The sequence below is a fragment of the Urocampus carinirostris genome, chromosome 17 (genome assembly GCF_059441175.1).
Source record: "Urocampus carinirostris isolate Australia breed hairy pipefish chromosome 17, RoL_Ucar_1.0, whole genome shotgun sequence".
NCBI classification, from domain to species: Eukaryota; Metazoa; Chordata; class Actinopteri; order Syngnathiformes; family Syngnathidae; genus Urocampus; species Urocampus carinirostris.
Window position 1 is genome coordinate 34,307,803 of NC_142365.1, and position 18,340 is coordinate 34,326,142.

Below are 18,340 nucleotides of genomic sequence, written 5' to 3' on the forward strand. Positions count from 1 at the left end.
TCTGACCCCAAAGGTCAAATGGAGAATCGCTCCACATCTCAATTTATGCCTTGAAGAACAAACCCTGAAAGTTTCATGCTTTTTTCATTTTGTGCGTGTTTGAATTATAATAAGAGCTCAACATTTCCACTATATACATGTTTTTTCCTTCTTAATTATGTATTTTTCAGCTGGTGCGCCTCTAGAGAGACTTATAGTCAGGTACATACAGTAAATATTTTTAGTTGAAACAATCTTAAAGATGTGTTTGCATTTTCAAGACTTTCAAAAATTGGATTCAAGACATTTTGATGACAATCAATGCTTTCGTTTTACAATAAGGACACACACACGCACGCACGGTACTTAAGTAATACATACGGACAATCTTTGATGGCACAAGTCCAGTATCCAGTTGTAGGCGATCTTCTAAAAAGGCCACAGCTATCTTACTGAAATTGTCATAACTGGCTTGAGCAGCTACTATAAATGGCTGCTTGGGGCTGCGAGCCAAAGGGCGGCAAAAGTCGGACCATTTCAGCACCTGTAAAAGGAAAGCTCTTGTCATGAATCAGTTTATTTAAATGAAGAATGACCAAAGTCCAGCCTGTGATCATATTATTACTGGCCCGCGGCCTCCTTCATAAAATTAATAATATGTGACCTGCCAGTAATGTTGACCGCAATATTAAATAAATTTTATACAGAAAAAAAATAAAAATACATTTCGCCAGATGATGACAGTAGCCCATTTGCCACCTTGTCCTTGGCTTTCTGGGAGAATTTTAGCTCAGCCCACCCCATTTTCAACATGATGAATACAAATAAAAAAAGGAAAGGTGACTGAGTGCCGCTGCCTCCAGGACAAGTGGCAATTTAAGTATTTTTTCACCAAAATCCATAACAACTGAATCTGCTCAATTTGCCAGGAGACTCTGGTTGCTTTCAAAGAATAGAACATAAAGAAGCACCGCCAGATGAAACATGCTGACTACGAAAACCGAACTGGAAACGAACGTGGTGAAAAGGTCAGGTAACTGGTAGCCGTCTTATGTTTTTTCACGAGACCCCACGAGTCAAATGAAAATGCTACAAAGGCGACTTACGAGCTCAAGATGATGATTGCCAAGCACCAGCCTTCCCTAGTACCTTGTCAAATTTGATCACAATCTGAAAAACTAAACATTGAATTATACATATTTTTCAAAGGGGAGGTTTACACATTTACAAGTGTTCATTTGAAGAACACCAGTTCGGGTTCGGCCCCCATCAGGAGACCGAAACCTAGAGCTGGTACAAGTCTCACCTTGCAAGGGCAGTCTGATTTTGGCCTGCCACAAGGCAAGAGGGGTGTCCTAAAAGGAACAAGCTGGACCAGGGCCCTGGCCGGTCCTGGCCAGGTCTCAACTCAACAGGTAGCCGGCGAGGCTTGCCAGGTCAGCAGCCATGCTTGATCAAGCTAGTGGCCAAACCAGAGGGACAAAGCCAGAAAATGGGATATGAGTGAGATTGGAAATACTGCGTTTAAAACTATGGTAAACTTTGTTATATCATGATTGGGGCGGCAGTAGCTCAGGAGGTAGAGCGCTTATCTTGGGATCAAGGGATCCCAGTTCGAATCCCGGCTCGTCCGTGTTACATGTCAAAGTGTCCTTGGGTAAGACACTGAACCCCTAATACCCCCAATGAGCAGGTTAGCGCCTTACATGGCTGCAAGGCCGCTATTGGGAAATGTGGAGCACATTATAAAGCGCTTTGGGAAGTCATTGACTTGAAAAGCGCTATAGAAATGCAGATCATTTCATTAAAAAAAGCTTTTGATACCTATCTATCCATCTATCCTGGTCATATCCCTCGAGAGGGGTGACCGACAGCAAGACAAACACATACAAAAACAAAGAAAATAAAAAGGTAAAAAGAAGCAAAAAACACACATTTTTTGAACCATGGCCTACCCAAATGCCCAAACACCCAAACAGGTTATGCACCTCGGCACCCAAGTAGGTCATTGTTTCGTCCCTCCAGATGAAACGGGACACTTTGACTTCCGGGGTGAGAGGACGCTGGCGTGTATGTCGCCGCTTCTCACTCCAAAAACTTTTCCAAACTTTCATTCGATTCAAACTTTTTCGAAGCTCAGATACTTTTTCTGATTTTTCTTTTGCCCTTCTGTTTTGGACTGTGGGTACTTTGGTTGATGTAACCTGAACCAACATTTCACTTTATCAATCAAACCCTCGTAACTTAGCCCTCGGGCTAACTTAAACATACCAGCTGTCACAGCACCGGCCTCTCTCCCTCGTCATGGCGTGCCATAACCTCGCCGCTTTTGGATTATTGCTGATACTCCTGACGTTCTGCCACCATCCAGCGACAGGATTGCTCCAGTATTCTATCGCGGATCTTCTCCGGATCCGGTGGATTGCGCGGGGGCCTCCGCCACCGGAGCTGCTCCACCATCCTGACATAACTCGCCTGCCTCGACGCCGCTACATTCACCGCGGATCGCGCAGGCACGTCGAGTATAAAAACCCTGGTTCAATCACCTCGACCTGGTCCACATCTCGACGCCCTCCCATAAACTGCGGCCGTAGGGCTAACTGCCATACATTAGCCCGCCTAGCTAGGTCGGCTAACAGCACTGCCGCCGTCAAACAAGACACCTCCGCCGTCAACTTTGGATTGCTGAACGTCCGCTCACTCAGGAACAAGGGCCACCTCATCCAAGACGTCCTCGCTGAACGAAAACTCGACTTCCTCGTTTTAACAGAAACTTGGCAACAAACAAACGACTTCGCTGCTCTGAATGACTCCACTCCTCCCGGCTTTGTTTACATCTGCCGTCCCCGTGGCAACGGCCGTGGAGGAGGTCTCGCGGTAATTCACCGCGAGAAGTGGAAAGTCTTGCCTGTCTCCGTCACTTCATCGACCTCCTTTGAATGTCTGGTGTTTAAGCTCCCCGGACCCACGCCAACCATTATTGCTTCAATTTATCGCCCCCCAAAGCCACATAGTGATTTTATAAATGAATTCTCCAGCTTAATTACACATTTATCCACTCTCTCGCCAAATTTAATTTTATTAGGAGATTTCAATATTCACATGGACAACCCCAACCTGCCACTCACCAGAGACTTCACATCCTGCCTGGAGAGTCTCGGGATACACAGCCTCATTGACTTCCCCACCCACATTAAAGGCCACACATTGGACTTGGTTTGCTGCTCTGGCCTCTCTACTTCCAAGCCCACTTCCAACGTTTTTCCTGAATCTGATCATGTCCTCCTCACTTTTAACACCGTACTCTGTCTCTCTACTGTCAAAACCTCCCGTCTCATTTCTTTTCGTAATACCAAAAATATCAACATTGACACCCTCTGCTCCATTATTGACCGTTCCCCGCCCCCAGAAGCTCTTTCAAGCCCGGATGAGCTTACCACTCACTACAATACCTGCCTCACAAATATTCTAAATTCTCTTGCCCCCCTGAAAACCAGGACTGCCTCATTCTCCACATCTGCCCCCTGGTTTACACCCGCTCTTCGGTCAATGAAATCAAAGAACCGCCAACTTGAGCGACTCTATAAGAAAACCGGCCTCACCATCCATAAGGACATGTACACTACCCATACTGCTAAATACAAGGACCAAATTGCACAAACCAAATCCAGCTACTACTCCGGCCTCATCCTTTCCAACGAAGGAAATTCAAGAACTCTCTTCTCTGTCATGAACAAAATCCTCCAGCCACCAAATTCTCTCCCCCTCCACCTGTACTCCACAGCAACCTGCAACTCCATAATGGAGTACTTCAATCACAAAATCCTTAAGATTCATCACCAACTCCATCAAAACCTGTCTGCTCCCTCCCCATCTGAATTTCCTTCTCCTTGTCACTTCTTCTCCAGTTTTGCTCCACCCACGACTGCTGAATTATCCAACCTCATACTCAAATCCAAGCCCACCACTTGCCAGCTCGATCCCCTCCCTTCATCCCTTGTTAAATCCTGCCTCCCTTCCCTGCTTCCTCTCATATCTGCCATTATTCACTCCTCACTCTCTTCTGGTATTGTCCCATCACTTTTCAAAACCGCTGCTGTTACTCCTACACTTAAAAAACATGGTGCTGACCCCAACAACTTCGACAACCTCCGCCCCATCTCCAACCTTCCATTTATTTCAAAAATCCTTGAAAAAACTGTTGCTGCTCAACTCCACTCGCACCTGTCCCTCCACTCTCTCTATGAGCCCTTTCAGTCTGGTTTCCGCCCCCGCCACAGCACAGAGACTGCCCTAATCCGTATTGTAAATGATCTCCTCATAGCATCCGACTCCGGTTTAGTCTCCATCCTCATCCTCCTAGACTTGAGCGCCGCCTTCGACACAATCTCTCACCCTATCCTCCTCAATAGACTCTCCTCCATTGGTCTCACCCATACTCCCCTCAGTTGGTTCCATTCCTATCTCACTGGCCGCACTCAGTTTGTCCAGCTGAAATCCTTCACCTCAAAGCCCTCCCTAGTCACCTCAGGTGTACCCCAGGGATCTGTCTTAGGTCCTCTTCTCTTCATCGTCTACCTCTTGCCTCTTGGTCATATCCTCCGCAAATTTAATATCCACTTTCACTGCTTTGCTGATGACACCCAACTCTACCTCTCCTGCAAACCAAACTCCATACTCCCACCTCCCTCCCTCACCTCTTGCCTTTCCGAACTCAAAACATGGTTCACAACAAACTTTCTTAAATTAAATGCCAATAAAACAGAATTCCTCCTTCTTGGCACCAAATCCACTTTATCCAAAGTAAACAACTTCTCTCTCAACATCGACAGCTCCTTAGTGTCCCCCTCCCCCCAGGTCAAGAGTCTGGGTGTCATCCTGGATAGCATGCTTACCTTCCACTCACATATCAACACCATCACCCGCACTGCTTATTTCCACCTCCGCAATATTACCAGACTCCGCCCTTCCCTCACCCCCCGCACTACTGCTATTCTCGTCCACAGTCTTGTCACATCCCGCCTTGACTACTGCAATGCTCTCCTCTTCGGCCTTCCCCAAAAGTCCCTCCATAAAATTCAGCTGGTTCAAAACGCCTCTGCTCGCATCATCACAAAAACATCTTCCCAGCAGCACATCACCCCCGTTCTCCAACAGCTACACTGGCTTCCTGTTCAGCATCGCATCAGCTACAAACTCATCTTACATACATATATGGCCATTCACAACCTGGCTCCTCCTTACCTGTCCGACCTTCTCCAGGTGCACGTCCCCACTCGCTCCCTCAGATCCTCGTCCTCCCTCCGACTGTCAGTGCCCCCTGCCCATCTGAGCACCATGGGAGCCAGAGCCTTCAGTCGCGCTGCTCCCAAGCTTTGGAACAATCTACCTCCGGACCTCCAAAACTGCACACCTCTCTCCACTTTTAAGTCCCATCTAAAAACACACCTGTTCAGGACTGCCTACAACACATAGCTTCTCCATTTCTTATGTTTTTATGATTTTATGTCTTGTTTTTATTTTTTATCATCTTTGCTGGGGACGCATAGTGTCAAATCAACGTGCGTCCCTGGGACGCAACTTTTTTGACACAACATTGTCATAATTACCCGATTACTTTTTTTTTTTTTTTTCAAACAAAGATTTACCGCACTCCAAATTTTTTGTCAGACAGATCCGTCATTGTTGTTTTGGTCTCGCGGTTCGAGTTTTCGGCAAACGAGATCTTGTTGCTTCGAGATTACGTCATTGTTGTGGTGGTTGTCGAGTGAAGGTGAAAATCAACACAAAATTGGTAATTTTGTGTCCATAATAAGTCAAAACATAACACAGAAAGTGACAACGGCAATAATTTCGGCACGAAAAAACGGCAGAGAAATTCTTCGGAAGATTGCGTCAGGCAAGGAAAACACGTGTATTGAAGTGAACGATTTGAACAAAGAAAATAAACAAAAGAATACTCCTAGCAAGAAAAGGACTTTTCTGCCAAAATGGACTAAATTATATTGCTGGTTACACTATGAAGAGGATTATAATGGAGGCTACATGTTCTGTGATGCGTGTACCCAGCGTGACAAAAAATCTGGATTGCATAAATCATTTAGCAATACAAACTTTCAGAAAACCACATTGGATCGGCAAAATGACAATGAAAACCACAAATTAGCTATGGAAATTCCGTTGCTTTCATTGGACCTTGAGAAGGCATTGCAACTGTGGGGGGACAGCAAACCACGAAGATGATCTCATCTCATCTCATCAGCCGTACCGCTTATCCTCATTAGGGTCGCGGGGGGGCTGGAGCCCATCCCAGCCATCTCCGGGCAGTGGGCAGGGGACACCCTGAACTGGTTGCCAGCCAATCGCAGGGCACACAGGGACAGACAACTCATTCGCTCATTCACACCTAGGGACAATTTGGACCGGCCAATTCACCTGAAATTATATGAACTGAAAAATATGAAGTAAAAATTGCTTTGTATTACCAATTAACTGTGATGATTAAAACTGCATGAAAAAAAGATTAATATAATTATTTCAGCAATATTATTTTGTATAATGTACAATATTGTTGTGAACTGAAAAATCTGAAGTGATAACTGCTTTGTATTACCAATTTATTGTGATGATTAAAACGGAATGAAAATATAGATTAATATTTCAGCAACATTATTTTGTATAATGGACAATATTGTTGTGAACTGAAAACTCTTGAAGTGATAACTGATTTGTAATACAAATAAACTGTGATGATTAAAAGGGAATGAATATATAGATTTATATCATATATTTGTCGCCGATTCACAAATTCAACCTCGATAACACTAAATTTTGGGGACCCATAAATCTCCTTTGGACCCATAGATTTTTGAGCATACGCCTCATCACCTTACTTGTGCCGAAATTCACACATAACTTACGCCTATTTCTTCCAAACTCCATTACCAACCTTCACAATATTTCCTCAGAATCAGCCACAAGGGCTGTGTCATCTGCAAACAATAACTGACTTACCTGCCACACCATTCCACTGTTATCCATCATCTCTACACCGCTGCCAAATACTCTCACCACACCATCCACATACACATTTAATAGCCATGGTGACATGATTCACCCCTGTCTCACACCAGTCAACACAGGGAACCACTCACTTGTCTCACTCCCTACTCTTACACATGCTCTGCTGTTCACATAAAAACTTCAATGCTTCCAACAACGTTCCACCCACTCCATACATAACCATCAACTGCCACAATGCCTCTATATCAACTCTGTCATACACCTTTTCCAAGTCCATGAAAGCCATATAAATAACCTTACCTTTTGCAAAATATTTCTCACACACCTGTCATACTGCAAACACCTTATCAGGCTTCACATTTAAATCACCCAACACGGGCATTCTCCCCATACCACCGATCGCCTCCACTCTCACTTCTCTCCCATCCTCCACATTTACTCCTCAAAATATTCTGTCCATCTCGTCCTGACAACACTACCGCTAACCAGCAGTCTACCGTCCTTACATTTCATTATCGCTTCCTTTCCAGACTCGCTCTTTCTTACTCTTATCACTTCTTTGCAGAATACTTTTCTCCCTTCCTCAAACTTCACTCCTATCTTTCGACACCATTCATCATTTGTTTTCTTTTGGGCTGCTTCCACGACCGCTTTTACCAACCTTTTCTTCACTTTGTACCTTTCATACGCATCAACAAGACATGTCTCGTCGCTGGCACAGCCTCTGAGACCTCATCATTCCACCATTCACTTCCTTTCCTAATACCTCGACCAACTTTTTTTCATTCCACCCACTTCTTTCGCACTCCTCAAGACTGCCTCTTTAAACCACTTTTATTCCATTTCCACACTCACCACTTTTCTTCTACTAATCTGTTAATACTCTTCCCCTATCCTCTCTTTCCTTTTCTGCCTTGTTCAACTGACATTTTCACCTCTTCCCTCACACTCTTCTTATAACTAGCCCTCCACGATCCATCGAGTCTCAGTTTTCCTTACACATAAAAATGATCAGACATGCCACTCATTTCACTTCTGTCAACATGCACATCCAACAATCTACTTAACATCCCTTTCCTAAACACTACAGAATCCATCAGTGATATGTCATCCATCTCACCACCATCCACTCTGACAAAGTGTTGGAGTTATATACATATATTTATCCTACAGTTGACAGTAATATGTTATAAGTGTTCTCAGCCCTTTTTGTATAGTTTTCAGCCTAAGCTGTTTCTCAAGGCCATGAGTTGTTTTTTGTTTCTGTCTCTTTCACATGTGGGTGCACCCTGACCTGTGCATGCCATAACTCAAGTTGTTTTTCTCCAAGAACCTGAATATTAGAAGGGAGGGTTTGGAGACGTCTTCAGAGCGAGCGAGGAGGAGATTCTAACAGCTTGGTCTCCGCGGATCTCATAATGATAAATAAAATAACCAATTCTAAAGAACCGATTCTCTTTGTCTTTTATTTCAGAGCGTTTTATTATAAATGTTGGAGACTTGAACCTAACACAAAGGTATACTTATTCACGTCCCTCTTTTTAAACAATGTATTTGCAATTACCAGCTGTGGATATAGATGTGGGGCGAGTCAACCAGTTGAACAACTTTTTCAACAGGTTTGACCACTCCGCCTCATCCTCACCCCTGAGTAATGTAGCTGTCCTTCCCCCTCCCCCTCTGGACACTAGCATGGAAGACATCCCCCCACTAAAAATAACTTCAGCCCAGGTGTGTGGAGAGCTGAGAAGGCTACGAACCAGCAAGGCAGCTGGTCCGGATGGAGTATCCCCCCGACTGCTGAAAGCCTGTGCGTCTGAGCTGGGAGACCCTCTACAGCGCATCTTCAACCTGAGCCTTGAACAGGGGAGGGTCCCTCAGCTGTGGAAAACATCCTGCATCATCCCAGTCCCAAAGAAATCAAGACCTGAGGAACTCAACAACTTCAGGCCGGTCGCCCTGACATCACATGTGATGAAGACCATGGAGCGGCTGCTGCTGCACCACCTGAGGCTACAGGTCCGTCACGCCATCGACCCACTGCAATTTGCTTACCAGGAGAAGGTGGGAGTGGAGGATGCTATAGTACACATGTTACACCGATCCCTCTCTCACCTGGATAGGGCGAAGGGTGCTGTGAGGATTACATTTTTGGACTTCTCCAGTGCCTTCAATACCATACAGCCTCTGCTACTGAGTAGGAAACTGACAGAGATGGGAGTTAGCTCACACCTTGTAGAATGGATTACTGACTACCTGACAGGCAGACCCCAGTATGTGAAACAGGGGGGCTGTACATCGGACACTGTGGTTAGCAGCACAGGATCTCCGCAGGGGACCGTTCTCTCTCCGTTCCTATTCACTCTATATACATCGGACTTTAAGTACAACTCTGAGTCCTGCCATGTGCAAAAGTTTGCCGACGACACTGCGATCGTGGGATGTATCAGAAACGGGCAGGAGGAGGAGTACAGGAAATTGATTCAGGACTTTGTCCGATGGAGCGACGCAAACCACCTGCACCTAAACACCACCAAGACCAGAGAGATGGTGGTGGACTTCAGGAGAACCAGAACTCACCCGGTTCCTGTAACCATCAAGGGAGCATGTGTAGAATTTGTCCAGACCTACAAATACCTGGGTGTGCAGCTGGACAACAAACTGGACTGGACTGCCAACACAGAAGCTCTATGTAGGAAAGGGCAAAGCCGACTTTACTTCCTCAGAAGGCTGGCCTCCTTCAACATCTGCAAAAAGCTCCTGAAAATATTCTATGAGACAGTAGGGGCAAGCGCCCTCTTCTATGCGGCAGCGTGTTGGGGAGGCAGCGTCAAGAAGAAGGATGCCTCTCGTCTCAATAAACTGGCTAGGAAAGCGAGCTCTGTTGTGGGCAAAGAGCTGGACAGCCTAACAACAGTAGCTGAGAGACGAGCACTGAAAAAGCTGAGGTCAATCATGGACAATCCATCGCATCCACTACACAGCATTATCTCCAGACATAAGAGCAGTTTCAGCGACAGACTGCTGTCACTGTCTTGTACTACGGACAGACTAAAGAGATCTTTTCTTCCTCATGTCATGAGGCTCTTTAACTCCACCCGGCAGAGTAAAAGCCCACATTAAACCACACCACCTACATTGGATATGACCGAATCTTACTGCAATATGTATTCTGTGTAGCACTATTTAGTTACTCTATATAACACGCTACAGTGGGCATTTGCACGTCACACTGGGTATTTGTATATTGTATTCGTTTGGCTTTATTATTGTACTGTTCTCAGCTCAGGGATGCTGCTGGAAATGTGAATTTCCGTTCGGGGATGAATAAAGTATCTATCTATCTATCTATTTTCCACACAAAACTCTATCAATTTCTTCCCACTCTCATTTCTTCCTGGTACTCCATATCTACCAACCACATTTTGAACCGTTCCATCACCCACTCTAGCATTCAGGTCACCTAGTATTACCACTTTCCACCCTTCTTTCGCACTTGCCACACATTTGGACAAATCCTTCCAGAACTCTCCTCTCTCCTCAGCACCTCTTTTTGAACCGGGTCCATATGCATTGTAAACATCCGTACTTCTACACCCCACTTTAACCCCACCCACATCAATCTGGAAGATATCACCTTCCACTCCACCAGTTTTTCCTTAGCTTTCTCACTCACAAGCACAGCCACTCCTTCTCTAACATGTCCAGCCGTAACTCCAGACTTTTTACCATACATACCTCCAAGCTGTGATTCACCCTTTCCTTTCATCTGTTTTTCACTCAAGGCAACACATCAACATTCCTTTTAGTCATCGTCCTTCCAATCTCCTCTTTCTTCCTCTCAGTCGCTTTACTTCCACATCCTCTCACATTTAGTGACCCCATAATTAGGGTTTGCGAGACCTTTCCGTCCCCAGCCCGCCTTTCTTTGTCTTGCTGCCCTCTTAGGTAGTAGAAAGGAGAGGATCCCCAGTCTCCTCGCTTCCTTCACTTTAGTAGCCTTACGACACGCAGTGGACCACGGTGGGAGAATTCTCACACCTCCCAGAGGGAGAGGGCCCCTCACCACAGGACAACTTTTGATATCATTAATCATTGTTATTAAAAAAAACCTGTAATGATATGGCATCAGAGGAGTGGCTCTGGGATGCATTCAGTTATTTGACTGGGAGGCAGCAATATGTGAAAATGGGAGAGTTGACATCTGGATACTTGGACATGTGTTGTGGAGTACCACAGGGTTTTTTCCTGGATCCAAAACTTTTCAATTTATAAAAACAATATTTTTAATGTTTCAAAACTATTAAAAATTAGTAATAATTGTAGATGACACTAACATTTTCTATAACAAATAATAATAGTGAATTATTTAAACTAAAAAAATGGATGGATTTAAATGCATTTAAAAAATTATTATTAAGTGATATTTTTCAGAAGTCACAAGGAAAATCTAGGTCTGGCGGTGAAAATGGATGGTATTGCCATTGACAATGTATCAGAAATAAAATGTTTAGGAGTTACAATAGACAGTATATTAAACTGAAAAATACACATACAAACTAAGGCATCTAAAAGCATTTCAATTATCAACAAAGAAATGTTTTTCCTAAACTATAATGCATTGTATTTATTATATTGTTCTCTAGGTTTTGCCTTATTTAACATAATGTGTAAAAATCTGGGGCAATGATTATAAAAGTTCACTCCATCCCCTTACTATACTCCAAAAATTACGAATATAATGTTACTACGAATATAATGTTTTACGAATATAATGTTTTACGAATATAATGTTACTCATGTCTACGAATATAATGTTACTCATGTCTTGTTCTTGCACATGTCGACTGCACTACGTTTAATGCTCAAATTGCACAATGTCTGACCATTTCCTGTTTCATGCTGACTATTTTTGCACTATGATGACTTTGCACCAAATGCAATATTGCACAACCGTTACGATACCGACGTTATCACGACTACCCTGTATGTAACATCCCACATGCCGACATTTCTTGTGTAAATACCATGTAAATTATAACTATAGCCTTATCCCCCTTGTCTTATAACATTATCTTCTCTGTTCCTTTATCTTCTTGCTCATACCTCACTTGAATGTGTAAAACTGGAGTGTCATGCCCAATTTCGTTGTCACAATATGTTAGCCCATTTGTAACAATGACAATAAAGGTATATTCTATTCTATTCTATTCTATTCTATTCTAAAACATGCAATAAGAATTATGCTCAAAGGAAGGATACTGTGATCACACCAATATTCTATTTCTGCAGTCCAAATTATTAAAGCTGTCTGATCTAGTGGAGTTTTCCATTTCAAAGCTGCTATTGAGGGAACAAAGAGGTACTGCCAGAAAACATCCAAAAATTGTTCATGCCAAAATGAAGGAAGCTATAAAGGGAATGTAGTAATTTCAATATTCAACCAGTGGGAAAAGTATATGTGCGTCTGTACGTAGAATCAAACTTTGGAACAAATTACAAGATGATCTCAAACAATGTCCAAATACTTGTTTAAATCCAAACACACACACAAAAAAAAACATTACTGTCAAAGTACAGAGAGGACTAAAATGTGGTCAGAATGAGATTTAAAGAACAGAACTGTTATTTAGCAAATTGATGGTTTAAGACAATAATTAACCTCAGTATTAAATCATAACTGTTATGAACGCTACTTTTGTTATTGTTATTAATTGTGTCTGAATTACATTAGTGATTAGTAGCATTATAAAGATGGGTACTATAATAATGATTATTATAACTCATGTGGTCATTGGTGTTATTATCATTGTTATCCATTATTTGTTATATGTTAGTGAGCAGAAGCCTTTACAGTAACTAGATGGGTCAAACTAATAATTAAGCTTTTAAGTAATATTATAACCATTATCATGGCTATTATTCTGTGGTTTAGTTATTATTATCTTTATTATGATAATTACAAACTATATGTCTATTTTTACTGTTGTTTTTGAACACTGTTATTGTTATTTTATTGCTGACACCATTATATTATGCAAATGTATCCCAATCTAGATCTATATTATAAACAAAATAACAAGGTACCGTATTTTCCGCACTATAAGGCGCACTGGGTTATAGGGCGCACCCCTAAAAAATAGTTTTTGGTCCTATACTTTCCATACATAAGGCGCACCGGATTATAAGGCGCTACAATGGGAACGTCGACAAAACAGTCAGATAGTTCAGTCAAACTTATTACCCCCTTAACATTCCGAAAGGTTGCAAAGAAGCAAATACGTGTCTCAGACATGTACGGAAACAGTGTCTGTACGATGACACCAATCACTCAAATGCATCGTTCCAAATATCATTCGGAAGGTTAAAGTCTTGGGATTCAAGAAATTCCAAACATTTCTTAGTTTCCATTTTATTTTTTTTCTGGCAACTGTGTGGACAGCAAAGTAAGAATCTTTATGTGCAGGGAAACGGGGTTCTTTACTGTGCATACACAGAACATCAAGATCATTCTAAAACAAGATACCGGGAAAATATAAAGCCGCATAGCTCACCTAAGTTCTCTTGCAGCCATCACGTTCAATAATGATACGTAATTATGGTCTTCTTACAACCGTGAGTGTAGTAAATCCAGGAGAGTAAAATATTTAGAAATACAGAATAGTAAAAAATGTTTTCTCTATGCCGTAGTGCAACCCAACGTGTGATTCACATTCATCTTTTTCGGCCAATTGCAGGCTTTGTTTCGCCCCTTTAGCCTATGCGAGCCTGTAAATGATAAAAAGGATCCGCCCCTTTTACCTCTGAATAACTTTAGCCAATAGTGACTGATTCAAATGATGATTGACACATTGGTTAGGAAATTAAACGCCGGTATATAAATCCCAGCATACAACGCGGACTACTTAGCCTTCGGGGGGAAATCTAGTCGGCGGCTGCTTGCCTTAGTTGCAAGACTTTGCGACTTAATATTGATCCATATATAAGGCGCACTGTATTATAAGGCGCATGGTCAGCTTTTGAAAAAAATAAAGGCTTTTAGGTGCGCCTTATAGTGCGGAAAATACGGTAATTAAATATGCTGGTGGTGGTGAAAACTGAACAAAAACGAAACAAATGGAGATAACTTAATAAGAACACATTACTAACATTTACTAGATGGCTCACAGTTAGGGCAGACAAATGGTAGCTTAATGCTGGAGAGATATGGCTCAAACTACCATGTCTTGTCTTTTTAAAGCACAGACCACAGACACTTAGAAATGGGTGATCCTGCTGCTTGGGAAAGGCCTCCCCCCTAGCAGAGGTTCAACAATACCTTGTTTGATGAGCAACACAAACAACAAAACTGTCAGTTGTTACACCAAGAGCACCAAAGACAATTATTATTATTAAAATATATATTCTATATTCATAGAATATCTTTTATAATAATACAGTGAAGAAAATAAGTATTTGAACACCCTGCTATTTTGCTATTTGTCCTACTTAGAAATCCTGGAGGGGTCTGAAATTTGCATGTCCACTGTGAGAGGGATAAACTAAAACGGAAAATCCAGAAATCACAATGCATGATTTTCTGACAATTCATTTGTGTGATGCAGCTGCAGATTATTTGAACACCTGTGTATCATGTAGAATTCTGACCCTGAAAGACCTGTTAGTCCGCCCATTAGTAGTCCACCTGCACTCCATGAATCATCCTGTATCAAATGAAGTGTTGTTAGCTGCATAAAGACGCCTGTCCACCCCATAAAATTAGTAAGACTTTAACTTATAACATGGCGAAGACCAAAGAGCTGTCCAAAGACACAAGAGACAAAATTGCACACCTGCACAAGGCTGGAAAGGGCTACAGAGCAATTGCCAAGCAGCTTGGTGAAAAAAGGTCCACTGTTGGAGCAATCATTAAAAAAAATGGAAGAAGCGAAACATGACGGTCAATCTCAATCGTAGTCGAGCACCATGCAAGATATCACCTCGCGAGGTCTCAATGATTCTAAGAAAGGTGAGGTATCATCCCAGAACTAAACGACAGGCGTTGGTCAACGACCTGAATAGAGTTGGGACCAACATTTCCAAGGTTACTGTAGGTAAAACACTAAGATCTAATGGTTTGAAATCAGGCATGGAACGAAAGGTTCCCCTGCTTAAACCAGCACATGTCAAGGCCCTCTCAAGTTTGTACATGACCGTTTGGATGATACAGAGGAGTCATGGGAGAAAGTTTTGTGGTCAGATCAGCCCAAAAGAGAACTTTTTGGTCCGAATTACACGAAGCATGTTTGGAAGAAGAAAAATGAAGAGTACAATCCGAAGAACACCATCCCTACGTTGAGGCATTATGCTTTGGGGATGTTTTTCTGAACAAGGGACAGGATGAGTGCACTTCATTAAAGAGGATGACTGGGTCGTGGATTGTGAGATTTTGGGGAACAACCTCCTTCCCTAAGTCAGAATTGAAGATGGGTCGTGGCCCTGTCTTACAACACGACAATGACCTGAAGCACACAGCCAGGAAAACCAAGGAGTGGATCCGTAAGAAGCATATCAAGGTTTTAGCATGGCCGAGCCAGACTCCAGATCAGAGCCCAATCAAAAATCTTTGGAGGGAGCTCAAACTCCATGTTTCTCAGCGACAGCCCAGAAACTTGACTGAGCTAGAGAAGATCTGTGTGGAGGAGTGGGCCAAGATCCGTCCTGCAGTGTATGCAAACCTGGTGAAAGACTACAGGATAGCAAACAAAGGCTACTGTACCAAATGTAAACATTAATTTTTCTGAGGTGTTCAAATACTTATCACACAAATTAATCGTTAAAAATAAAACAGCCTCAACAGGGAAGCCCAAACTTCCCTATCCTCTGCCACTTCCTCCAGCTCATCCGACGGGACCCCGAGGCATTCCCAGGCCAGCCTAGAGACATAGTCGCTTCAGCGTGTCCTGGGTCATCCCCGGGGGCTCCTGCCTGTGGCAAATGCGAGGGAGGCATCCAGGAGACATCCTTATCAGATGCCCGAGCCACTGGCTCCTCTTAATGTGGTGGAGGAGCAGTGGCTCTACAATAGATGACTGAGCTTCTCACCGTCCTCTAAGGGAGATCCCAGACACCCTGCGGAGGAAACTCATTTCAGCCACTTGTATCAGAGATTGTATTCTTTCGGTCATAAACCACAATTCATGACCATAGGTAAGGGTAGGAACGTAGATCAAACGGTAGATCGAGAGTTGTGCCTTTTGGCTCAGCTCCCTCTTCACCACAACGGACCGGTAAGGGTCCGCATGACGGCAGACGCTGCACCAACCCGTCTGTCGAGTTCTCATTTCATCCTACGCTCACTCGTGGACAAGAAGCCAAGATACTTAAAATCATCCATTTAGGGCAAGATCTCATCCCCAACCCGGAGGGAGCATGCCACCCTTTTCCAGCTAAGTACCATGGTCTCGGTGCTGATCCTCATCCCGGCCGCTTCACACTCTGCTGCGAATTGCTCCAGTGAGAGCTGAAGACCATGGCCCGAGGAAGCCAACAGAGCCACATCATCTGCAAAAGGCAGTGATGCAATACTGAGACCCCAAACCGGACTGCTTCCTCACCAAGGCTGCGCATAGAAAGTTTTGAACAGAATCTGTGACAAAGGGCAGCCCTGGCAGAGTCCAACTCCCACCGGAAACAAATCTGACTTACTGCTGGCAATGCGGACCAGACTCTGGCACCGGGCGTACAGGGACCGCACAGATAAGACTGTGTGGTACCACATACTCCCGAAGCTCCCCCCCATTGGGCCTCCCGAGGAACACAGTCGAATGCCTTCTCCAAGTCCACAAAAGACATGTATATTGGATAAGCAAACTCTCATGCACCCTCAAGGACCCTACAGAGGGTGTAGAGCTGGTCCACAGTGTTCCACGGCCAAGACGAAAACCACACTGCTCCTCTTGTACCCGTGATTTGACTTCCTGGCGGACCCTCTTCTCCAATAACCCTGAATTGACCACCTCAGTGACTTCAACCCCAGAGATATGAGAGCCCACCTCAGAGTCCCCCAGCTCTGCTTCCTCAGAGGAAGACGTTTCGGTGGGATTGAGGAGGTCCTCGAAGTACTCTGCCCACTGATTCACAACATGCCGGGTCGAGGTCAGCAGCACCCCATAACCACTATACACAATGTTGATGGCACACAGCTTCCCACACATAAGACGCCGAATGGTGGACATGAATTTTCTTGAAACTGTTCGGTAGTCGTCTTCCATGGTCTCACTATATCTTCTCAACCTTACACACCACCTCGGGCTCCTTCCCCGTCAGAGGTGTAACATTCACTGTCCCAAAAGCCAGTTTCTGTAGCCGGGGATCGGAGCGCTAAGGACCTCTCCTTTGGCTGCTACCCAGCTCTCTAGGAACCCGACCCCTTCCACAGGTGGTGAGCCCACGTCGTCCCCTGTGCCTGGCCAGACCCCGTGAGCAAAGGCCCGCCCAACAGGCACTCACCAGCAGATTATCATCATCATCATCATCAATCCATCCATCCATCATCTGCACCGCTTATCCTCAGTAACGTCGCGGGGCTATGGTTGCCAGCCAGTCGCAGGGCACACAGAGACAGACAACTCACTCGCTCATTCACACCTAGTGACAATTTGGACCGGCCAATCAACCTGACATGCATGATTTTGGACTGTGGGAGGAAACCGGAGTACCCAGAGGAAGCCCATGCAGGCACGGGGAGAACATGCAAACTCCACACAGGGAGCTGAACTTAAACCCTGAACCTCCGCAATTTGGGGCTGCGTGCTAACCACCTAGCCGCTGTAACGCCCTAATATTATCATTATATTCCAAATGTCTTGTACCGCTTATCCTCAGTAGGGTCACAGAGGTGCTGAGCCCACCCCAGCTGTCCTCCGGCACTGGGCAGGGGACACCCTGAACTGGTTGCCAGGCAGGGCACACAGGGACAGACATATCCCTCGCTTATACACACCTAGGGACAATTTGGACCGGCCAATTACCCTGAAATCCGTTTTTGGAATGTGTGAGGAAACCAGAGTGCCAGGAGGAAACCCATGCAAGCATGGGAAAAACATACAAAATCCGCACAGGAAGGCTGGTAGCTGGATCCCATGACCTCAGAACTGTGCCGCGGACACGCTAACCACTCAGCCACATTGCCGCTCGCTAATCTTTCAATTAAAGAAAAAACTAGCAAAGGTGGAAATTAAACTAGACTTAGCCACAACTCGTGTCAAGGTCCGTTTAAAAACATTAAAAAGAGCTCCCTGAGGTTTTTACAATAGCCCGCTTTAATATGAAAATAAAAGGGACAGAGTGTATTATT

General features: G+C 44.1%; 1 protein-coding gene across 4 annotated transcripts in view; it reads right to left on the reverse strand.

Moving 5' to 3' along the window:
* The window catches only part of hlcs (holocarboxylase synthetase (biotin-(proprionyl-CoA-carboxylase (ATP-hydrolysing)) ligase)), a 122,598-nt gene that overhangs the window by 74,671 nt on the left and 29,587 nt on the right, over positions 1-18,340 (reverse strand). For 2 of the 4 annotated variants that reach the window (XM_088321120.1, XM_088321119.1), the window contains exon 2: positions 361-523. The exons of the other annotated variants lie outside the window; for them this stretch is intronic. In XM_088321120.1, the coding sequence (XP_088177246.1) occupies positions 361-523 (163 nt within the window). The remainder of the gene's footprint in view (positions 1-360; positions 524-18,340) is intronic. 4 annotated transcript variants of the gene reach the window in all.